At 36.3% G+C, this 25,771-nt stretch overlaps 1 protein-coding gene across 16 annotated transcripts in view; it reads right to left on the bottom strand.

The window, feature by feature from the left end:
* Nucleotides 1-2,284: 2,284 nt before the first annotated feature.
* The window catches only part of IQSEC1 (IQ motif and Sec7 domain ArfGEF 1), a 349,414-nt gene continuing 325,927 nt past the window's right edge, over nt 2,285-25,771 (bottom strand). For 8 of the 16 annotated variants that reach the window (XM_027789350.2, XM_027789352.2, XM_027789353.2 and 5 more), the window contains 7 exons: nt 24,211-24,240; nt 21,844-21,969; nt 20,043-20,142; nt 16,481-16,654; nt 15,618-15,794; nt 8,366-8,415; nt 2,285-7,000 (listed from right to left, as the gene is read on the bottom strand). In XM_027789350.2, coding sequence (XP_027645151.1) covers nt 6,395-7,000; nt 8,366-8,415; nt 15,618-15,794; nt 16,481-16,654; nt 20,043-20,142; nt 21,844-21,969; nt 24,211-24,240 — 1,263 coding nt within the window. In that variant the 3' untranslated portion in view covers nt 2,285-6,394. Of the gene's footprint in view, nt 7,001-8,365; nt 8,416-12,140; nt 15,174-15,617; nt 15,795-16,480; nt 16,655-20,042; nt 20,143-21,843; nt 21,970-24,210; nt 24,241-25,771 lie in introns of those variants that run through there. The other 8 variants (XM_027789351.2, XM_055805594.1, XM_055805592.1 and 5 more) reach the window with 4 other exon arrangements.

The raw sequence follows: 25,771 nt of genomic DNA, 5'->3' as shown, positions 1-25,771 counted from the left end.
GATTTGTTATGGCATGTTACTGTAAGCACATTCTTCATCTTATGCAAATACGTTTGTCAGTACATATGCACAATGTAATATGATTTATTACAAAATCCTAACAGCATCATAATTCTGATATCTTGTGACAGTTGTTTGAATGACTGCAGAAAAAACCCTAGAAATTTGCTTAATGTTTCAGGCTCTATCTAAAATGCCGAGGGATAAGCAACAGCATATGAAAGATATTCTGGACTATGTGTGACCAGGGCCTGTGATACTGTACAACAAATATAGAAATAATTGGGGCTCCCAAATCTCACCTGTGCACAGGCTGTAGCTGATGAACAAAACACGACACAACTATTACATATAGTCCAAATAAATATATGGTAAAATGCTACTACACCCCTGTTTTTTTACGAAACTCCTGAATGAAAACTAGCCATTAAGGCCAACTGAAAAAAAACAAATGTTAAACAGAATTCATGAGATTGTTAAGTCAACAAAAACCTGAAAAAAAAATACAGATAAAACATGTTTCAGAAGTAAAACATACGAAGTTCTTTGGTTTATTTGCCTGTCATTTCAATATTGCATTTATTTCAACCAAAATAACACAGAAAATACTTGGCAAGTAACCCCCTATTAAAAAGATTCTATCTAGAAGAGATGAAGTAACTTGTTACTGCATGACAGTTAATTCAAGCAATTACTGTGTGTACTGACACATGCACACAAACACGTAAAATGCACAAATATAGGACAGAGTTTAGGAAAAGTTTTCAAAATTAAGACTTCTGACTTGCAAAATATGTGATTTCCAGTTATAATTTATGAAAAAAAACCCTTGACCTTTTTCGTAATAGTAGGGTAAGATTACCTACCCTCAGTAAGAAGGCGTAACTTCTTAAATGAAGGCGTTTTTCACTAGATATGTACATACAAGCTTTATCAGAACTTAATGAATGCAACTCCATTAAGCATCTCAAACAATACTTTAAAAATGGATCAGGAAAAAAACCCCTAAATTTATACCAACATTTACAGGCTCTTAAAGTAGAGAAGACAGACTCTTTACCTGCTCCAAATGTAGATGCATCAAAATTCTTAAGATCACAGCTTCTAAAACAGGAGTAGAAGTACCAGTAAAGAACATCAGTGTAAATTCTTCTGTTTCCACTAACAGAATATTTCTATGCGGCATCGTTATCTTCTAATGGGTCACACAGCTCAGCAAGGCACACTGGAAGTATCTAGTACTATATAGGTACTTACCTATCAGAAAAATCATTGATCAAGATGTACATCCTGAAATTACAGCCATTCATAAATATGTCATAGTTGACTATTGTCACAAACCAATTCAAGAATCTCCTAGAATTCACAGAAAAAACAAGAAAATATGAGATTTAGTTGAAATTGATAGCGAAGGATTAGTTTTAACAGGCTTTACAGACACTGCATAATCCCTTTGAAATCTAGAAAATGCACAAAATAACATAATCAGGTATTCCACAGGTTATTATCTAAAGTAATTGCAAGACTGTAACATCAAATACTGTGAAGGCCATGCGTGGCAAACAGACCTGTGCAGTGATTCTTCCATGGCTTAAATCCAGACATGCAACAAATAAATACAGGTACAATTAGTAACGGGATACTACTTATTCAGTTACATCACTTACTGCAGTATGATGATGGTTCCCTGCCAGCGAGCACACAGAAGCAAGGAATACTCTTAAATCCCGATCCGAAGGGTGTAGGTTGCGCTTGGGAAACGACGGAGTGTATCCTTGGGAAGGACAAACCTAGAACACTTGAGTGACGGGGAGACAGTCATCTGACCACCAGCTCCTAAGGCAGTGTGACAGCCAAAAGTTTAATGGGATCAGTTGAACATGCTGGACAGCTCGGGGTTAAGAAGATTCAGAATACAGTTAATGTTTTTCAGTGTTAGCATGTTTGGGTAAATAGTACACTAAAAAGCCTCTTCAGTGTTACCTCTCATTGCAGATCTAGGTGTTGTATTTATTGCTCTTCATTGTACTTTGGACCTAAATATATTTACAGCACCATGAGAGAAATCAAAACCTGTTGATGAGGGATCACAGTCTCCACAGGACTGACCACAATTTCCACCAGCTTATCTTTAGTTTAAGGTGAGGACTGAAATCTTGGCCCCTTTGAAGTAAGTAGCAGAGATCCCACACACTGAGCAGGGCCAGGACACCATTGGAAGGAATTTCCTTCATTTCAGGTCTGGAGAGTTGAAGTTCTTTGATTACACAAAATGAGAAACAAAGAGTTTTAAATGATTTATTTGATTTCTCCACATGATCACAGTTATAGTTTTACATCGATAGGGTCTGTTACTACTTACAAACAGAATGCATATTAAAATGAAAGCACTCCTTTCTTCCCCATGTTACAAAAGGGGTCTCAAGCCTCCCCAGAACAGAAGCTTCTTGTAAGCATAATGGTTTTTTGAAGTCTTTTAACAGTCTGCATTCAGGACCTAATTCTAACAGTTTAATACAACTCAAAGCTGATTTAAGTTCCTAGCAGGAGATAGGCAACCTCAAAGTGACTGCAGACTTATAGTAATGCTAATTTACACACTATGTACAATTTAGAGAACTATCTATTCCCCCTACTGGTCCCATTTTCATCACCCCCTTTTCTCTTTTCCAAATTTAGTCTTGTTATTGGTTCCACTTTTCTTTTAAATATATACACAATAATCCATTTTGCAGGCAAGAAGTGCGATGGTATTTTACAACGGAACAGCAAAATGCATGCTTAACTGCAGAAAACACACAGCTTCATATGGAACAGCAAGTCAACATCTAGAGATTCATTGTTTAAATATCTGCTGACTGTCTTTCAGCTCATTTTATCAAGAAACAAGAGGCTTCTGCTGCATGCAGTACATGATGGGAAAATCATTCTACACTGTATGTTAGACTTGGTTTTTTTAGCAATACAAGACGCACATTATATTAGGATGAACTTTGTTTTTTGTTTTTACATTGTTTTACATTTCATTCTTAACTTAAAAAAATAAAACCCCCAAAATATATTTCATTGTTGTCCCAGAAAAGATTTTTGTTGCCACACCTTCATTCATTACGTTGCCCTTTCATTTTTTCAAACCAGCATTACTACTTCGCCACATCATTAATGGGAAAAGAGAAACATGGTCACTCTGTGTAGCTCTGTACCAGTTTTTAATTGGCAATGACATTTGAGAAAAAAACCCTCTCAATTTTACTCCTGCAAGCAGAAAAAAATAATTTCCTTAACCACACGCAATGGTGAAGTGCTATCATTTTCCTACTCTAGGCATGATCCACACTGCTCCAAGCAATCGTTAGTCAAGGACGGAGTCAGAGAGGTTATACTACAACCCTAAACAAGCAGCAAAGTTCTTAAGACTTATGCTGACACCGGGACACATTTGTTTGTTTAAAGTACATACAAACACAGTCTAAAAAAATAAAAATAAAAATAATCAAGTCCACTGTTTCTCCTCATTGACTTGAAATAATAGTTTACAAATACTGTGCTCTTCTATGACCAGTTTTGGTTTTTAAACTAGCCTCAAAATGATCTGTAATTTTACACGTGAGACTTAATGCACCTAGAGGGTTAGCACAAACTCTTTCCCCATGTGTACATGAAATCATGTGTAAATGGCTTTTTGCATGCACATTTGTGACATCTCCTGAGTATCCGATTACACATGGAAAAATCAGTGGTCAAGCATTAAAATGTGGCTTACTGTGTAAGTTTTGAATATTTATATGTAACTCTAATTTAAATGAATGAAAGGGGTTTTTAAACATAGAGCAAATGAAGATCTGGGAGATTTGACATCTTCATTGTTAATTAACACTGCTAGAGTCAGATTCTCCTCTCCACTGCTACTGCATATTCTGCATTTATTCCATACACAGGCAATTCTACTTACATTACAACTCTGCATCTGAAACAAGCACAGACTCTGTCACTCGGTGAAGAGGAGCATTCTTACCTCTGTTTAATTAAAAGATGCAGTTTCTGAAAGATGTTTGTACCCCAATGTTTCTTTATCTTTTCTGGAACAACCTATAAATTACAGTTAGACTCTACTATTGGTACAGATGTATGAAGAAAAGTCTACATATTGAAATATGTTATCACTTTACTTCAACTAATATCAACAGTAACACTGATATATTTTGCAAATATACAATATGTAGAGTGTAGCCTCACACTAATAACATTAGATGACATGCAGACAGTTCTACTTTCCCTTATAAGAACAGTATATATTTTTTTAAACTGCAAGGAACAGAGCCTCAGGGGACCCGTATGAGCCCTCTTAAGGTGAGCTGCAGAATTTAGAATAGTATGAGTGATACTTAGGAAAAAAAAAAAGAAGTAATTACTTGTTTTCTTTTCTTTTCATGAAGATAATTTAGAGGAGAAGAAGCAGAAGGGGAAAACATATTGCACGTGTCAAACAAACATGGACAGCTTTAAACAAAAGGCTAAACTCTAGATTGCTGTATTTGCTCTCTGTGGAGGTTAACAAAGTGCTCAGTTTGCAGTTTTGCTGGTATTGTGATATCAATGGTATGAAAGGGAAAAAATACTCGTCCTCTCCCCCCCCCCCCCCCCAATATCAGAGATGCTATGAGCAAGCCAATATGAAAAGTCACTCCCTTGTTCTCATGTCCTCCTTATTTCTGACAATTTTATTACTGTCACATAGAAAATCGACCGGTGGCTGTTACTATTATTATTACTTTTACCCATCTCATACTGGAACTTTTTGCTCATCCTCTTCAAGGTTTGCTTTTAGGCTGGTACAGTTTTGCAGTTGTGATTCCTTTGTCTCTACTGTTTAGGTGTAAAGTCCTTGCAGTGGCTCAAAATGCTGAAACTACAAAGTACGCGCCATGTATAACTTTGTACAGGATTTTGGGATAAAAACTGTATTTAAATTTGCAAATGGTTTGATTACAACACATAAGCAACAACAGCACAGCCTATTTTTATGTGATGTCTTGCAACTAACTGGACTATGGAAGTGAGGGTTTGAGCATAAACTCAGCCTGCTGAGTGCTGGGTACTTTCAAACTAACAAATGTGATGAGTAGAAATGGTGAAGCCACTTTGTTGCTAGCACATGGCTACATGGAATTACGTATCTTTTTAATCTCTATATAAAAACCCTATACTAAATTCTTAAACAAACCTTCAAGTTTTAGAGCACTTCCACCTGGAAACGCTCTGACTAGAATTCAGCTTCATTAGGGGTAAAAATGAGAAATTATGGTAAACAGGAAACAAAGTAGCTGAGAAATGGAAGTTTGCCATTTTCATGTTCGAGATGAATGTTTTTGCAGTGTGTACATGCACCTGTCGTAACCCTTCATGCGTGTTCATTAAATTGTATGCATACAAAAGAAACGTGGATCATGTAAATTCACAGTTATCACAGCCTTTAAAGTGTCCAAGAATTTGTGTGACCAATGCTTGAAGATGACCACCGGTAACTGGTCATCCTACATTGCTATGGTATAATTACTGCATCTTAACAAGTTTGCTTACCTGAAATAGCAGAGCAGTTATAATACTGATTACATATGATATTATTGTGTTAATAAAATAAGGATTTATACAAAGCAGTATTTGACTACAACATTTAAATGCTATGTTACTTGGCACATTTAGTAATGATTGCTTAGAAATCTTAGCAAGTCCGGAGGACTTTTAATGAAAACACTGAAATGTCTGAAAATTGTTTCTAACGTGTAATGTTGGTCTACTCTTTCATATGCTATTCATCTATTATACTGTCCTATCAAGTAAGTGGAATTCCTTGTAAAGTCTATATTGCTAGTTTTGTGGACTGAAAAAAATTCTTCCCAAGCACAAATGTTAACTATACAGTATATATATATTTGTATGTATATATTTATATTATATAAAGTTTACTTACGTACTTTCATCAACCATATCAGGTCTACTTTTTTTTTTTGCCCATTGATAATAAAAGAGCAAGAATGCAACACTTGGTTCTGTATCACTTTTTTCCTTTTTTCCATAGACTTAAGTTTTTATTATGCATGTAAAATTGTCAAGGGATTTGGTGTAAAAGGTAGCTTTACTCATATTCAGCAAGCAGCATGTTTTCAAGGCAGTTTGAAAATAAGAACTAACCAGATGGTAAACGTGTATCAAGTAGCTAAGTAAAACAAGTATCGGTTGCGCTAACTTGAATTATTTTATTTAGTAACAGCAAGCCTTTAAGCTCACACAACTCAAACTGTGTAGGTAAAAACTGGCAATATTATTTGTTGCTTCCTGTAAGTGCCTTTGTAACCTTGTTTAAAACTATAGTTATGAGGAGGGTCAGTATGTTCTAGACTATTGTGCTGATGCCACTGTGTTTGGGCTTAGTGCTGGCTGAAGTGGAGGGAGGCAGAGGCGGTCCGTGGTGGTGCTGAGCGTGTTGGGGATGTGCAGAGTGCCCTGGATGCGGAGGGGGCAGCGGCGGATGAGGAGAGTGGGTGTGCTGTGCATGGGTGTGCTGCAGGTAAGGAGTATGCTGGGAGTGCGCCGCATGCTGCGCATGGGGCACATGTTGGTGATACTGGTGGGTGTGCTGGATATGCTGGGGAGGGTGATAGTGGTGGTGGTGGTGGTATGGGGGTGGGTTCTGCTGCATGTGGCAGTACTGCGAATGGTGGGAGTGCACTTGTGCCTGCGCCTGCCCCTCAGCTGGCCCTGCGTGATGCATGGCAGAAGGATGCTGTGAGTGTTGCTGATGTGGGATTACTGGAGGGTGCGGAGGTTGCTGTGATGAGCCAGATGGTGGATGGCCTTGGGAAGGTGGCTTTCCCCTTTTACTACCAAATAAGGAACCTAGGAGTGAGGAGGAGTTAGGCATAGTCTGGTGAGGGCGAGATGGACACTCTCGGGTTGATGTAGCTCTTCGGCGCATGTGAGGACTGCTAATGATGGACCCCTAAAAAGAAATTAATAGAAATAAAAATTAAAAAAAATCTTAAAATGTTTAAAAGAAAAACTTCACACTGACCCACAAACTCCTCCTTCAGTGTTCACATGGGTGGACTATGTTAAAGAGTTCTAGGAAAAATTTTTATTTCCACCTTCTCTGTGTTGCCCATGAGGCATTCATGCCCTTCTTGGGGTATTTGAAGCATTAAATGTTTTTCTCTCAGTACTTTAATATTGAAAGTTATGACTTTAAATAAGAAAATGTTACAGAAGAGTAACATGACATAAGACCTAGGAGTGTGTTTTAAAAGGAAAAATACATTTTAAAATACTGTAAAAAATACCATACTTGCTTTTTTACAACAAAAAATAAACTACATTAAATTCAACCTAAATAGTTAAAACACACAGCAGCAAATATTACAGTTACAATTCAGATTTCAAAACAGTATTTTAGACTCCTTTTTTTTCTTTTTTAATAGTAGTTTTCCACTACTATATGCCACAGTGCTGCTTCTCAAGCCTACCTCTGAATTATGTGTTAAATGGAACCATACCATTTTTGCCACTAAGATTTCTATGTGATTGTGTTCTTCTGACCTGTGGTCCAACATTCTCTATTATTTAGCCTCGAATGGTGTATTTAGTTTCTGGAAGTTTTGGGTTTGTATTTTTTAAAGAGTTATGGGACACAACAGTACTTAGGCAAAGTGTGCTAGATTTAAACTGCAATCTACCTAAAGCAAACACAAAAAAAAAAAAAAAGAAAAAAGAAAAAAAAGAAAAAAGAAAAATCTGCAAGCTGAATTCAGAGACATGAACAGTATATATAAATGGTTTGAAGATGAATGAAATCTCATGAAATCCACATTGAATTCACCTGTCTTAGTAATTTTTTCCTCCCATGCCCTATCTGTGCAATTCCATGGTGTCATGACTGCATACATTTAGCAATTTAACTTGAAAAGAAGCAATGGGAATGGTTGAGCATGAAAGTCAATAGTTGTAGCTAAATATCAAACAGCAAGAACAGTGGACTTTGTAACAAAGAGCAAGTGGGCTTTTAAGCTGGGACCAGACTGAAATGGTGGCAAAAGGACACATCATATTCATTTAACCATGCTTGCAGGAACAAAGGGAACAAGGTTAGCTCAAACCAAAAATGGCACTGGTCTAAAACAAGCTGTCAGTGCTTTTGAAGCCAGAAGAATACAGAGTGAGTAGCCTAGGCATGCATATTTTTTTTTTTTTTTTTTTTGTGGCAGGCAGGTTATATGTTAGAAGAAAAAAGAGCAAAAAAATATGTATATAAAAGAAAGGTTTGAAATGCACATCATCACATCCAGCTAGACATCAGTAACTTCCTACTTACTTCCATATTGCTGTCTAGCGATCCTGCACTGCTGCGTCGCCCACGCTTGCCTGCCCAGGACATGCAACACCATAGATTAGAGACTGAGACAAGACCCAGGTGAAAAACAGCTGCTTTCCCTGAATCACTAGAGGAGTCTCTAAATGCAACTAGAGGGGCTGCAGGGGGGTTAACATTGCACTGGACTGGTACAGCAGCTACTAAGGCAGAAATTTAGATTTTTAAGGCCATTAGTTATATTAAGTTTCTGTACCTGATGAATTTTTAAGAGGTATTGTTGTTGTGAATCAACTATCATTAGCGGTGTGTGTTTTTTTAAATTTGTACAGCTCTTAAAATACATGTATTTTAGCAACTGTATTTAGTAGTATGGTTACAATGTTGGCCAGCAAGTATTTTAAATAGTTTGATTTTCTGGAATCTAATTATCTATGAAGTTTCTTTCTTCAAAGACTGGTAGCATTGATATATACTTGTGGGGTAGTATTAATTTAAATATTTAATATTGGCATAGTCTGAATTTCACTGTGGGGGACTGGTAAGGGGCATCAGTTTCGTCACTTCATTTTCAGTTTTGAACCTGAGTGGATTTCATATAATCTTCTTTCATGAGGTTTAAAAAAAAACAAAACTAAACTTAATTTTTGACCAATAAATCTGGAATCTGTCTTGATATTATGGCTAGATTTTGTTTGTTTAGCTGTGCAGTGCTTTATCTTTAAGCATGATGGATATGTTCTCCAGTGTTCTCAAATTCCCAAAGATATTTGCCTAAACCGCCAGACTTTGCCTAAAGAGCCAGAACACCTCAGTGGCTATATATAGGAGACAGGATCCCAGATTTTCTCTCTAATTTCACAGAAGAGAAAATAGCATATGGCTGCAGTGGAAATAGGTATTTTTTAAAAGATCGCTTGTTAAGCATTGCTTTGCGATGTTTCAAAATACTTTACAGGCCGGGTGTGTGAACAGAGCTAACCTTTAAAGAGCAGTCAGGTTCACAAAGCTTCTCTAAAATTGCATGCTTTTAGAAACCTAAGTTTTCTCAGTGCTTTCTCCTTGCTTTCCTGCAAGGCCAACTATCAGTCTCCACCCTGCACTGGTACATTGCTGCCTTCAGAATCCTCTACTCTGACAGGCGGTTTTGGGGAGGAATGTCAAGATTTCAGCATCACTGAACCTATAAGCCACACACCCTCATCTTTAGAAGCCCCAAAGCCACATCAGAGCTACACTGACAAACTTTGGGACCTCTTTGTAAACGGGGCACAACAGTGATTACTGGGAGGTTGACCCTTACATCTTGACATACCCTGTCACAGACCCATTTAGACCACCCATAAGTCTTATAAGATCAGTGTGACCTGAAAATACCACCTATTAGATCCAGAAGCATAATGTTGACCTGGCTGGTCATGGGATGCTGCCCTGTAACACAAGTTCTCTTCAGAGAAGCTACAATTCTCTTTAGACTGCTGTAACATTTCCCACTCTCTTCTCATCACTGAGAGTTGCTCCCTGGTACAACCCCCTCTACACTAACATTAAATTGAGGGGAAGGCATGTATGGTCAAGGTGTTTTGTTTGACTTACTAAAGTTGTTAGAATTTTGAACGACTCCCCTGGATAGGCTCTTTGTCAAAAGCCTGGTGCTTCATCTCTTGCTGCAGTTTTAGCCTCATCAAAACTGTAATTGTACTGTCTTACGAACCCCCCCAAGGAAAACTGGTTGTGATAATCTCTTATATTTACTTTTAGTCAGGGTTTGATTTTTTTCTGCTCTGCTATGGGATTAGTACTGATTAACACCCAAATCACTCTTGCTTGCTGATACAAAACCACAGAGACATCATCTCGTAACTTAGCAGTCAATATTGCAAATAAGATTGACAGCTGCCACAAGCCATTAAATGTGGCCAAAAATGAAGGAAAACAGGAAAATCTAATGCCTTTTGCATATGGCGGGTGTCTAATAAAATAACCATGAACACAGTATATACACAGTATATACAGACAGAAAGAGACAGATGGATTTTTGCTTAGAATAACTTCAGGGCAAAGTAGTACTAGCAAAGCCGAGAACAAACAGAAAAATCCTACTGAAAATGCCTATAATTTCCCTCAGATAGGCACTATCACTATACAGAGCACTTTGCTTATTTTCTTAAAAACAAATTGTATCCAATTCTGTATTGGCCTACAGTGTGATATGAAACTATAAAGTAAATCCTCTTGAGAGTTCCCCCTGCCAATGTGTGTTTATACAAGATTGTTCTCTGGTCTTCAAGGTGGCATCCCATCTCAAAAATGTTTCCCTAGCACTGCAGTGTTCAAATACATTTCAAGAAAATGGTGACTCTCAATTAGAATTGTACATAAGCATAACTCTGTACTCTCATAATAATTAACAGCTGTGCTATAAAGCAAGGTGGTATTCATCAAATCTGAAGACTAGTTTTGTTTAATATACCAGTGATCTACCTGAAATTTTTAAGGATGTTTCTTAGAGTGGTTTACAATTTATTTTTATAGAATTAAATTTCAGTTAATTTAAACTTTTCTGATTCATTCCAACAACTCATTGCTGTTAGATATGAATATTCTTTGTAAGAAATACCTTTAACTTATGTATGTATAACACATCCCATAAATGTACACGCATCATATGGGACTAAGAATATTTCAAATTTATAGTAGAAATACTGATTAAAGTATTTTTACGAACTTAAACATTCTGCAAGAAAACTCAGAGTTTCATTAATAAAAATCCATTCTAACTTGCAGAAATTGATCTCTCAGATGTGCAGATCATTACAGCAAATGTCAATGTTTCTCACTGTACCCTGTAACTCTGTTCTATGCCAGTGAGATACACTGATATTTAAACAATGTATTATGATCTGGCTTTGTATGTCTTGGGGAAAAAAGTTTGGCAAAAAGTTCTAAATTAAGGTTTTGGTAAAGCAAACTGATGCAGCAGCTCTAATAACAATGAGTTGTTATACTAGCCTCCAAAGGCTGTGAAATTGATATTCCCAGCAGCAGCAGATTCTGTAACCATCTGGCTACCGAGCTTACAGGTACTACCCCAGCTGACTTGATCAAAATTGTCTAAAAAATATGCTCTGATCATTAATTTAGAGACACCATTTTCCAGGGTGAAAAGACTCTTCGTAACCTTCAAATTTTCATCTTCTCTGGGTGAAACAGGTTCAGTCTTAAGATCACACACTGACTGTGAAAATAGCATCCTGGGTTCTTAAAACAGACTATTCTCAAAATACTGATTAAACCGCAGGAGATGAATACAGCATAACCACACCTTGCCTTGTGAACTCATTCACTCGAAAAACAAACAATGTCTCTTCCATAAGACAGAAACATTGATACAAAGGTGTTTATATACAGTGCAGGGTGTAGCTGTAAAATGGCTTGGTATTAATGTGTGCGTATCACAAAAGACTTGATTCATATGGATCTGTTTTATTTTTAAAACCCAGTAAATTCTGTCATGCCCATTACTGACTGTTGCTATTCCACTGAAGAATAGGAAATATAACAATAGTGACAAGGGAACAGACAGGAAAAATCTCTCCCTACTTGGAAAGCTCTTCTAATAAAATGACTGCTAGTATCCTCTGTCCTATATAGTGCAGGAAAATCCATGAAGAAGGAGGGAAAAAATAACCGAGTAACCCTGCCTGATGACAGACTATATGCAATATACAAATAGAATTGTTTTAATTCTGGAACTACTTTGTGTTTTTGTTTTGGGTTTCTTTTTGTTGTTGTTGTTGGTGGTATTTTTAAGAGTCCCTACTGGCCTGTAGTTGTTTTGAGATAGCTCAGGAGATTGCGAGCACAACTTATATTAATAGTAACCATTATACCATTCTGCACTTCTGTGCAGATTCCAATATTACAAGGGTATGCCAGTTGTGTGTTATCAGGGCAAACCATAAAATTACAATTGTTAAACCAGCACAGTCTGTAAATATTATTTCCACCTTACAGTTAGGGATGGGGGAAATAAAGCTTGATTTCCACGGGTGCTCTCCACCGTAAAGTCAATGTGAAAACACTGGGTCCCTACAGCAACTCAAAGTCACTGGAATTCAGACTGACTAGCCTAAAATCAGTGAAGAAACCTGTGAGAAAGAGAGAATTAGAAACACAACCCGTCTAATCCTCGATGCTCTGCTTTACGGGCCAAATCATCCTTCCTACATACTAATGGCCATGATGGGACTTCACACCTTTCACACCTTGCTGTAAACCTGCTGATCCTGTAATTGCATCTGAAGTGGTGTAATGTCCAAAATTCTATTGGAACCCATAAAACTCAGCTTTACCTGCATTAAAATTTGTGTGTCTCCTAATATTTTAATGTAAATTAAGAATTTCAAAAGTCTGGGACAAATAAAATCAGTTCTTCCTTGACTATGTAACTCAAGAAAGTGTAATAAATTATGTATATTTCTTTTTAGAAAAATAAAGCACTAAATACTTTTGACATATTCACATCTTGGAACAGCTGGTTGCCACATTCTGCTTTTTATTCCATGGTAAGAACTGGCAATCCATAATGAACAATACTACCTTTAAAATCAAGAGACCCTCATGCACACCCTTTTTGCAATAAGGATTTAAGCTACTGCGGCAAATGCATGCAAGAACCACCATCAGGAAATGATTCCTGACATTGTTTCTGACAGAGATCTTGACTTTCCTTACGGTTTACAGCTTAGGAGTCAGAATCATTCAAGGTATCAACATTCATTAACTCTAGCAGCTTATGAATCATCACACGTTTTCAAGACAGAAATTTAAAGTCACTTTCCACAGCCACCACTTACTACTGTGGTATCTGGTAGAGAGTAATGGACTGTTTTCTTAAATAGTTTTGTCATATATACATGCAGCCAAAAGGCTGTTCAATCAGATCTCCCCTTCACTGAATAAATATTTAAATTTTTTCAATTTGTTTTTGCAATGTTTATTGGACAATTATTTGCCTTGCTGCATAAATATACAACCAGGCAATTTTCTCATGTTTATTAGATTTATTTCTGTTAAAATGTAGAAGGGAAGTCTACAAATTCACTTCATCATGCCTTTTCCTACAGAAAGACTCACATTCACACGTAGCCCTACTACTCTTGTTCCTTCTCCTTGTTGATCCTGTGTTTTATCCACAAAAAGAACTGAAGCAAACTAGCTCAGTACTCTTTTACAGAAGCAATTTAATATGGTGTAATCACTGGGATGCAGTATCTTGCTAACAAAGGATTTCTTTGTTTGTCTATGGATCATCTCTCCCATATAAAAAAAAAAAAAAAAAAAAAAGTCAGCCTCACATGCAAGCTATTCACTGAGAAAAGGCAGAAAACACATGTAAAATCTCATTAAAATTACTACACCAAATAACAATATAACAGATAAGTAATTTCGCAAGCCAGTTGCACTGCACAAGACCAAACAGAAGCTCTCCATAATTCTCAACTATTTAAAGTTAAAATTAAGTTTAGTTGGGTTTAACAAACTCATTGATAAACCCTCCAGTCTGTGATTTCCATTTTTTATTATGGAAAAAAAGTTCTTTTCATTAATAAGCATGCCCATTGTAGGCATGCCTTGTTGAAACGTGAAATGTTTTTGTGATTACAAATACTTGTTTATTGCATAAAACTCGTAACGTGAATGTAAGTACATGGAAATGTTTGAAAGACAGGGATGAAAAATACCCATGTGATAAAAAAAATAATCAGAAATCACATTTATGGGTCAGATACCCACTGAACTCACATATTCAACAATATGGTAGTTCTCATTCTAATGAAGTAAAAACAAAACAACAAAAAAGGATGACAGAAGTATCCTCAAATCTGAGGTATAACGGTGGTGAAGACTAGTGGCTTGATCTAAAATCCATTGAAGCCAATCAAGCACCAATATTCAACTTCAGCCTGATTCTGGATCAGGGTTCTACGTCTTTTTAATGAAAGCAAATGGACATATGAGTATGAAAGCCTAAACAGAGAATAGAAAAATTGAAGGAGCTCACTCTCTACATACTTGTATGCACATACATATACCCACAAAAAACAGGCTATAATTTCAGTTTACAACAATTTTTATTGCAGCATAGCTAAAATCTCTTCTTTATTTTTTTTAAAAAAAAGATAAGTAGTGTTTACTCCAAAGATACATAGTATTGAAATTATGACTATACTGTAAATCATCACTGTAATTAAAAGAACACATCGGAGAATGTAACACAGACTATATAAATAAAAATAAAGTCGTTACTATCCCCAGAAGTACTTTCTGAATGGGGGGCATGGTGTGCAGATTTGACTTCTTGTAAATGACAGGAATCACATTTAACACTGAAAGACATGGTTACTACCCACGGTAGCCTGTATTACTGAGGTATGCCAGTTATGTATTACCGAGGCAAACCATAAAACAAAAACATACCAAGCTTCCCCTGGCTTTTCTTTGGGTAAAAAAAAAAATTTCACACCACCACTGCTTTCCAGTCTTTAGCTGTATTGATCAGTTAATAAATCTTAAGACACATCAGTGGTTTTGTGGGGCATCAGTATTCTTGTCCACTAGGGCTTCTTTTATTATATTGACAGCAGTATTTCACAACAACCTCTTCTGCAGGAATTGGGACTATATCTTGAGTTACAAAATAAGAGAAGACCATCAGGGACACACTGTATCTGAATCGCATAGCTCTAGACAGAATGTAGTAGGGCTTCACTCAATTTCATTCATCAAGGTGGTAACACAGGTACATCTGAGCACAATATACACAGAAAGCGGTCATTACACACAGACCAGCTTCTTTTCTTTCTAAGCGTATTGTGTGAAGGGGAAGAAGCAAAGGGGAACAAAAAAAGAAAGGAAAACTAAGTGGGTTACTCCTAGCACAAGGAAGCCTTTTTTTTTTTTTTTTTTTTTTTACAAAACACTTACAATTTTTCCTCTGTCTTCACTCTCCTTGAAAAGTATATATAGCAATCTACAACGGTTTAAATGCTTTCAAATATTGGTCGCTTAATAGAACAAGGGTAAAAAACAAACAGAAATTAAACACGAACTATGAAAGAAGAGCTATTTAAAATGTTTGAAGTTTCAGTATTACTAGTTCTGGAAGCCCACTGTGAGTTGGGCTTTATACACATCCTTCACGCATCTTTGCATGCACTAGTCGGAGCAAGGAAACACGGGCGGCGCTTACCTGCTTCAGAGAGGTCTCTCAGGGAGCTGCTCAGGGCGCTTCTTTTCAGCCCCTCCCCAGTGGCATAGCTGTCATCCAGGCAAGCTCTGTTCAGCGTCCCATTGCCAGAATCTTTTTTCAGGCTGGAGCACTGAGACATGCTTGGACGCACCACACCCTTCTGTTTTTCTAGCTCAGCTGAGAGAAAGAGAATAATTTTGCAAGTCATTTTTACTGACTATAATGAAGGACACTGTAACATCACAATTTCTGGATGTGATCACCTATTACTGTGACTAATAGATAAGAGTTCGTTTTGGCACTGTTACATGCCAGAGAGGAACTTCACTCCTGTACTAACAGCTTTATATTACACCACACTGGATGAAAGGCTATTCCTCTTTTGAAAAAAAACAAGATAAACTTCCACATTTAGACAACTCATGTAATTTCCAGCAAAATATATCAATTTGTGTTACAGCTATTTAATTGAGAGAATACAGGAATATCAACATGGAAATGATGAAAAATTCAGTTAAAAACTTATTTGAAAGGCCATCCCTGAGAATTTCAGAGTGATGTAAATTATCCCTAAAATTCTTACTGTAATTTATACTACAAATTACAAATCCATCTCTCCTCTGTCCATTGCTATTTGCAGTTTGCCCAGGCTAAATAGCCACTGCAGCTATGCTGCAGTAAATTAATAGTCAGTGAACTCTGATGGGGGCTTAAGATATCATTAGTTTTTAATTCTTTCTAGAATTCAAAGCCATGGAAAAAAACACCCACATTACTTTTTAACTTTTAAAGAGTTCTAATTCTATACATATATTCAATATTTTCTTATTTTGATTAGCTTGAAAATGCTCTATTATATGTACCTTTGTACTTACACTCTATTCTGTGCTTTTCCATTTCTTGAACCTCTGCAATTGACTCCCTCAAATCATCTGTAAACTTCTTCCTGTCCTGAGGATTTGGTGCATTAAAATTTATTAGAACTTTGATATCTGCTCCTGGAACAGCTGATGTGAGCCGAATACCATTGGGATAATCTAGAAGAAAGAGTCAAGAAAAACTAAGCTCTGATTATTCCGATTACTTTTCTTTTTATAAAACAAAAGAAAACAAAAAAACCCTGAAGGCTTTTTACTAATATTACCATATAAGGGACTAAGAGAAATAGAAGTCTAAAGGCACAGAATTAGAATGAAATCCCTAAAATACATTTGAACTGCTTAACTGTCGAGATACCAAATAAATAGTGAAAGATAGTATTTATGCAGCTGTTACCCTTAAGGTATCATGTACAATGTAACAGAAAAATCACAGGGAATAAAAAACAAAAATTAAGGCGATAACTTTTGTTTCATGGAATGGATGCCATTACCTACCTTACTCAATTGTGACCATGCTGAATAAAGACTACTGTAATGCCTCTCAAATACTAGCAAATGTCTTGCACTTTCAACTTTATGTTTGCAGGAAGACAAACACACTAGCATATGTACAGCTTTTAGTATTTCCTATTCAGTTGTGGGGACATCCTACTTTCCCTTCTTTAAAAAAGAGATGTTAAAATTATCTGTGAAATTACATACTGAAGAAATAAAAGGAGTGGGGTTGCTCCCCCACCCCTTTTGGCCCACACTATGGACTTCTTCACAATAAAAGGCAGATTTTTCAGCAAACTGTTTTTGCCTCTTTTCTAGCTGCACATCTGAAAATGCTAATTATAACAGCTAGTGAAAAACATCTCCTGGTTGAGACAGAAGGGTCATTTACAGAAAGAAAGCTTATAATGAAGGTATGTTCTGCCGCAGAACACAGAACCAGCCTTTGCTCAAAGCAGAGACCTGTAGAAACAGGGTGTCAGAAAACAGGAAAACTCAAAACGTGCATTCTAATTCACAATGTTTTCTTTCACTCAACTGCCTGACCTTATTGGTTTGCTAAAGGTCTCAAATATTTACTTAAGTATTCAATCTGAACTTCAAGTGCTCCCACGTACTAAAAAACTCATTCCCTGCAGAACCAGCAGATGATGCAAGATAGTCTCTTCCCTCAAAGCCATTTGGTTTCAAAAAGACTTAAAATACTGAGAAACAAACGCAAATGCTACGCTTCTTTAAAAGGGTATCTTAACTTCCAAATCAAGAGTCGCAACTAAAAGTGAAGCAAGTCCATGTACCGTTCCTGGGGGGTGGGGTGGGGAGCGATCTCATTTATATCCTGGCATTTGCTCAGGTGGGCTACCACAAGCCTCAAAGGGCACAGAGAGGGAAGGAGGGGGCAAGCGCCCGGGGCTTCTGCTGGGGTCTGACATCAACATCTGGCACAGCAGTAATGTATAGCTGACCTGCTTCTGCTGACCACACGACAATGGCATCTACCTTCAATCAAATTAGACAGCCGCCTCCAGCCGCTGTCCTTCAGAATACGGCCACATGGCCGACGGCGCAGAGGCAGCTGGCGCGAGGCCAGCAAACTGGTGGAGAGCAGGGTACACCGCCACAGGTGCTCTGAGCACTGAGACTGGGGAAGTGGCAAACAGCTCTAGAAAGTGCACCGCTTGGGAAGGGGGGGGGGAATAGTTATGGAACTGAACAAGGAAACTTGGTAACCCTAAAGTCACATGGGCTACCTTCACATACGAGCAAAGAATGGAGTTCCAAATAATAAACAAGCAGAAGTGTTTTATTATCAGCGATACTCCTCTACATTGTACTGATTAAGTATCAGGAAACATGTAAGTATTTATTGGTTTCATATACACTCTCTCTGAAGTTATTTGCTTGCCCTTTCTATTTTCTCAGTGATTTTGACTGAAAATCTAAAATATACTTCCCTTATGGCCTATTTATTTACTAGAGATATACGACATTATTCTCCCTTTTGGAGCTTATCCACCCCTTGATGTCATTGACTTCTGCCATTAGAAGTCAATTCTTCTATCATCCAGGGCAACCATGGTTGATGCTCTTTGGCTGCTGGTGAGTAGCCAAAACCATTTTTGTTGCTTCTGCTTTAGTGAGACCAAATTTTACTCACTTGAAATCAGCTGATTCTGACAGCTGCGACAGACAGATTTACTGAATGGCACGATAGCTCAGCCAAAACAATCCAAAGCTTGCTGGGGACAGGGGAAACCAAAAATATGCATTTTACAAACCAGAGGGGAAGAATAACCTTTCTTTCCCAGCTGGAAGACGCTGCATCTGGAGCTCATCTGCGTCTACTAAAGTGTCTCAGTTAAAATGCCTCCAGTTCACTGGAAGGAATCCAACTCTTCACTCCTAGTTTCACTATAGGTATTTTTAAGTTTACTTGAATAAAGTGCTTCTACTCAGCATGCTTACAAGATTTTTAATTTATTTAACTTGACATCAAGGAATTATATATTCTATTTTTAGTAGAATCCAAGATATAAATATTTGGCCTTCCTCTCTAAAAATGAATTTTATATCATACAATGTGTGCACAAGAGAGAGAATAAATATGTTTGCATATAAATAATCTACAGGCTACATCACTGCTGTAAGCTCTACAAAATCTTCCCCTTTGAAATCTCCAGATGCTTTTGACTAAATAACAGCAACTTCTTTTGAGTGACATGAGCACTAGAGCAGGTTCTCAAAAACAAGAAAAAACAAGAGCCTTCCACAATAGAAAAGCACAGAAACTACTGACTGTCACACTGCACTGTATCCAGTTTATCACTAAGGGCAAGGTTTGGTTTACAAACCATGAGGTCAGCTCAAATAGACTGTATCCCTGTGTACCCTACAACCAACTGTGCTCTGCTACGTTATTATGATGTGTCTGGGCTTAAAATCAGGCCATTAGCAAACTATTTGCTTTTTGTTGTGTTTTTGTCTGCTGAGACTAAGGTTGACAAGCATTACAGATAAAAAGTATATCGGATTGATGCAGATTATGACTGACAAAAAAAAAAAAGGTTTCAGAAAATACAAACTTTAATCTAGACTCTACTTTGTATTTATATTTGAAGAGTATACATTACCTAGGCACTAAGTTAATATATATATCAGAAAAATAAACTAAATAATGCTAACGCTTTGATTTACACATATTGTAATAGTCATTATTTATTATCATTTATACATTTCCAGCTAACCGTACCATTGACTCTGCAACAAATGTATTTGCTTCTTTACAAACATTTTATTCTTTACAAGTATTCACAAACAACACATTTGGCTAGATTTGGCTTCTGAATACAACCAAAAAAATCTTAATAGCAGCCTTGCTGTTTCTTATGCTGATACCATCTTGTGTTAAACTTTAGGGCTAAGTTAAATTCAGAGCAATTTTATTCCTATATTCAGAATCAAATCCTGTTCACCTCTTTCATTCACACATTTTAAAATTTTGTTTTATTTATAAATATGATGGTCATCTAAAAAGAGAGGAGAGACTTACACTGGTTCTCAAAAAGAAGAACTTGCATTCCATAGAGGGAAAATGACTGTCGAAAACTGTATGTAACTGAGTTCTTCTTCTTTTGAAAAATCTTGGTCACCTGAAAGTTATCAAATAAACAAAGTGAAATATCCCTTTCACCACACAGTGTTTGTGGAAAATTATTGTTCTTAAGAACTAGCATATGAGAAAACATTTTATGCCAAAGAAAGCTATAATCTGCCAGAAAACATGAACTTGCAATTTTTTCCTTTTTTTTTTTTTTTAAAAAAAAAAATGCAACTGAGGTGTTTAATCTACTACTACTGAAGCTAGCTTTGAAGCATTGGTATATCTTAGCAAGAAGGTTTAATATTTTATCCAGATACAAAGCTTTTGTGCTCGTTATTTCTCCAGAATCCTACTTAAAATTTCAGAAAGAAAAAAAAACACACCACAAGTGCACCCTTATTGTGCACTCTACATGCCAGCAAAAATGTAAATATTTTTAAGTTATCATTTTTTAAAAAACGCAGCTGCTACCACACTTCACACTTTTTTCTTACAAGCTGACTACAGGCAGGACATGCTTATAGACTGCTCCACAGAAGTTTAATTCTTAGCCCTTATTCTCATGTGCTGTGACCTTCCAAACCTGCTTCAATTCTAAGCACCTCCAAATACTGCCTTACACAGTAAGATGCCCTGTTTCCCCTATGATCTTTACAGCACCTATCGCAATAAAAGCTCTGAGATTTCTACTTTTTGCTACAACGTAAGTAACATACTGCTCCATACCATTAATTTTGGGGGTTTCCTAAAGTGTGAATGCCACCACCCTTTATAGCCCAGAGGTTTATTTTCACTAGCTCTTTCTAATTTTAATTTCTGATGATGGTATTTTACTAGAACTGACAAATTTGGTCTATATTAGTCCCAAAACAGTGTGATAAAAACTACTGACATCTGAGTAAGTAATAACAAACAACAGAAAACTTGCAACCTGAAGACAACAATGTTTCATCACTTTACACACAAGCTCACATTTACAACTAAGAGGTTATTCTCATTATCAAAAAGATTATTTTTTATTAAATTTACTTCCTGGTTGTAAGGTCTGAAGGTAAGTAAAAATTAAAACACCATGAAGTTGTGCACCGGAAGTATGCCTTTTTTGTAACAAAACATGAAATACTTAGTTTAGTTCTTAGTCCTTTGGTAACAGCCAAATACATTCCAAATAGAGTGCAACAAATTTTCCTATTTTTAAGAGTAAATCAACCACATAATTCCAAGCTGTCACTGGTTTGGTATGTCTGTTTTTCAAAAGACTGGTTCAAGTTAAATGCACACTAAATAGTAAAGTCAACTGTAAAAATCTATTTCAACATATCCTATTCCTATTTCAATGAATAAACATATTTGGTTCATAGAACACCTGGGGAATACAAAGTAGCATGTAATTTTGTTTTTCCACAAGTAACTTGAATTTGTTATTCACAGAATAAAGAACATCTCCGTTTACCCATTAGGGAAATGGGTAACCTGGAGCGAATTTTTGTTCTTTCCAGTAAAAACTATTACATCAAAGTACTTTCTTACAATAGAGTGTAGTAATCAGTAAAAGGTTTCAGTTTTGAAAAACATTATATATAATGAATAAAATTAAGAAAATTTCAATCTTAATCATCCCAAGATTGTTGGAGTACAGAGTAAAAGATAATAGATACTTATTTTTAGGAATGCTCGTGCACTTAATTGCCACTGATTTCATGAAGATAGAAATACCTCCACAGAAGTCTAACCACCTGAAAATACATACCACAAGAAGATCATTAAATAAAAATATTTCTCGCTGGTGTAATCCAAGCTTCTGAGGCTTATTTGGATCTGGGACTTCAAACAGCCTACAGTAGCAAACAAGCCTCCGGTGGGGTAGAGAGAGAACCTATGATAATACAAAAGTTCACAGTTAATATAGCAATATTTAGCCAAGAATGAACATCTTTCATACCCAGAGTCTTTTTTTGAGTACTTCAAATATTTTTTACCTCTAAGCCTATTGGACTTTTTCATCAAAGAACCAACAACAGAAAAATAAATATGTATATGCCACAAATCTGCATAACATTGGAACGTCATCATAGTTCTGATATAAATTCTCTAACAGCTTGCATTCCTGTGTATGGATGCCAATGAAAAGTTTTACTGGGGATAGAATTTGTGAAACAATAAAACCTTGAAAGAACTTAAGATTAAGCAAGTGGGAGCTCAAAGCAAAGGATGTTTGCTTTCCTGAGCATTTTTACATATCTTTATTAAGAAGAAAGGATGCAAAGCAACTTCAGCTTTTGTGAGGTGAAAAGACTGATGTTGTAGATTACTTTTTGTCAGCCACTGAGTTAATACAATTTGTTCATTCCCCCATAGCAGGGAAATGGTGACATCAGGGAAAAGTAAATGCATTTTCAGTCTGGCGTATTTTCTCATGCTGGCAAGAATCATTTTCCATTTTCTTATTTGAAATATCTGCTTTCAAATCTGAATGATGATACCTTGTCAACAATATTAAAATAAACCCTTTAAACTTTAAAAAATTTGAAGTAGAGCATATTCTTTGGTAACTAGATATGTATTCATTTATATCTTTTATTTCTTTATAATTCCTGATTCTGCGTGGAAATTACAAGATTTACTAGGCAAAGAAAAACAGTCGAAGTATGTTAATGCTTCTCCTTCCTCTATATGAGCAGGGAGGGGCTGGGGCGAAGAGGGGAAAAAAAGAGTTTAGGATTCAGTATTTGCCTTTGTTGCTGGTTGGTTATCAAGTCATTTGGTGAGATTCCAGTCTTTCCCTGAAATCCAATGATAACTATACTAATAAAAAGTAAAATGCTAATGGGATTTAATTTATCTATGGCATTAACTTAATTACCCTCTCTGAACTTGCAAAGAGAAGGTATTTGAGAAAAGATCTGACATGTTCTAAAGGAGCCAGTGAGGTGAAGAATGCTGGAGAAATCAATGTTTTCTATTTTTAGGCTATTCTGTCAACTGAACAGCTTATACGGGTTCTCAGTGAAAAGTGGCAGGAGTAAATGTTGCGTGTTGTCATTCTCTCCTACCTCCAGACGTAGTTTCCCCAGCCCATGGCGGGGATTTGCTACTGCAATGTAACAAAACCCAAGGGTAGTCACTGAGCCTATACACAGTGACACTGAAATTTAACTATAGACAATACTTTCACTGATAGCAATAGATGGATCCAGTAACATTCCCTTCCACCATATTTTATGAAGGTCACATCTTTCAGTTTGCTTTTACAATCCAGTGGTACTGCTAGACATGCATCCATGAAACAATGGCAGGTATTTAACTTAGGAATATGAAGATAGCTTTGCATGATTTTAATTGTTTACACAAAAAAAGCAAGAAACAGGAAACTGAAAAAATGAATGAAAGTTTAAAATTCCTTCTCTGGATTGTCCTGAGTGAAGCTGCTAATGCACAGTGTCATTATAATTGAGAAAAAAAAAAATTAGGATCAAATTTGTATAAGGTAATCAGATTTCAGAGCGCTACATGCACTCCTCTGCTATAGGGTGGTTGGTTTGTTCAAAACTACTAGCAACAACGTTACCATGAAATTAAAGTCAGCCAAACACTGCAACAGAAGAATAGGTTTAGTATTATTATTAAATATGCCTATAACTTAAATCTGGAATCAATATTTTCTATGTTCATCCACCTTGCAGAAGAGAACTGTTAAATTAACTGGCAATATCTTTCTGGAGTGTCATTTGATACTGAAATGGACCAGAAAGAATAAACACACCACGGCCCAAATGGAAAGGTGAGATGCAACTGTAATTTTACTTGTTTATTCTTTACTGGCTGTCTAATTTCTACAGTGATAACAGCATTTGAAATGCATAAAAAGTGTACTAAAAAAAAAAAAAAAGGTCTAAAAAAAGTCTCAGCAATAAATTAAGCAGTCTCTGGGAAGTGTATTTTTAAGAAAATCTTTATACTTTGAGAGTTATTACTATAACAATAGGAAAATTTTGCTTGAAAGAAGCCCAATTTTTAAAAAAGTTAAAATGTAACAGAATTCATTATTGCTAGTTTAAGAAATCACTGCCAGTTAAAATGACTATACATTTTGAAGGAGTATGAGAAAAATACCTACACAACCAAGTCCATGATGCAGAGATCCAATCTACAGTAGAAAGACATATACAAGTTCGTTAAACTTCAGAGAAACACAGTACTGTATCATAGCAAGTAAATACGTCATGGTCTTACTATGACTAAATGCCTATAAAGTAAAAACAAATATTTCTATCAATAAGGACTGTTGACTTTTTCCTAAATTTTCTTTCACACAGTTAAAAAGTCTTGCAACAGAAGAATCCTTGAACCTAGGACTCCACGGAGGACATTGTTTTCTTAATCCCATTTAATTTACAAGGTCAGGATTAGTTTTAGGATTTGATTTGCCACATGCCTGAGTGAAAAACCATGAAAAAACCCATCTCCCACAGAAACCTATATATAAACCCAAATCCCCAAACAATTATGGAAAATAACTTTCATATGAAAGCATAAGTGACTGTCAAATACTGACTTCAGAATATTTATTTCCCTTCTCCTCAAAAATATATAAAAGCTGTTATTAAGGAAATTCTGCTTTCTCTCTCCTGCTTCTTCCAAGAGATCTCCTCTAGATTTCTTTACTTGGAAACAGAAGTAAATTAGAATTTTTTTTTTTTTTTTTTGGGTGGTCCCTCATTCCCTTCCCCCCCCCACGCCATGTTGAGGCTTGTCTGAGAAAAGGGAGAATCTTGAGATCCATGCTCTTTGTCTTAATAAAAAATCCCCCAACTTGTCAGTCCCTGCTGCAGCAAAGTTCCCCAGAGCTGATAAAAAATGTAGAACTTCAAAACCAAGCAAATCTAGTCTTTTTTTGGCTTAGTTCTGGGCTCCCTTTGCGATTACTAACATGAAGATTTTCAGAAGATGACACTAGGAGTATCCATTGTCCCTCTCCACACTAGGTATCATTGCTAGCATGTAAAATACTGGTCTTACTACCTGTGTGCACTCAGCTCCTAAAACAAAGGGGAAAATGCTGTGGTCTTTATTTTTTCTCTCCTTTTCCAACAGATGCTTTGAAGATTAATTTATTTAGCAAAGTATTTCAGTATTTTTCCCACAACAAAGCATGAGGTATTTTCAGATGCTCAAACACAACATCAGAAACCCTGGGACTGGATTTTCAGACAAATTCTGAGACAAAACAACACGATCTCCCCTTACAAAAAAACCAGTTCATAGAGCTAGTTGCAAAGCTGAGAAAGACACTGACATGAACAGAAGTTTTCTATGACTCTTCTAAATTATGGAGCCATAACTGATAATGTAAATGTTGGAATGTGATTCTCTACATCAATTTACCAAAACACTTCAATTACCTCAAAACAACACGAGAACTTCCTAAAATGCAGATATTTCAGTGTAATTTCAGAATTTTAAAGCTTCACATAGAGAAGATTTTAAGACTATTAACATCATCATGAATATTGGACTGCAACAACAAAATGTATCTGCACCATGAATACTCAAAAATTAAAACCAATCTCACAGCAAATTATTATTTTGACAGTTTCTGCCTTTTGCCATTTATCAATCAATTTATACTTCTAAGCAACACACTTCTGCATCGTTCTGTACTGTGCATTGTCCTATAT

The sequence above is a fragment of the Falco peregrinus genome, chromosome 5, assembly GCF_023634155.1.
Source record: "Falco peregrinus isolate bFalPer1 chromosome 5, bFalPer1.pri, whole genome shotgun sequence".
Classification (NCBI taxonomy): domain Eukaryota; kingdom Metazoa; phylum Chordata; class Aves; order Falconiformes; family Falconidae; genus Falco; species Falco peregrinus.
This window is presented reverse-complemented; position numbering and strand designations above follow the sequence as displayed.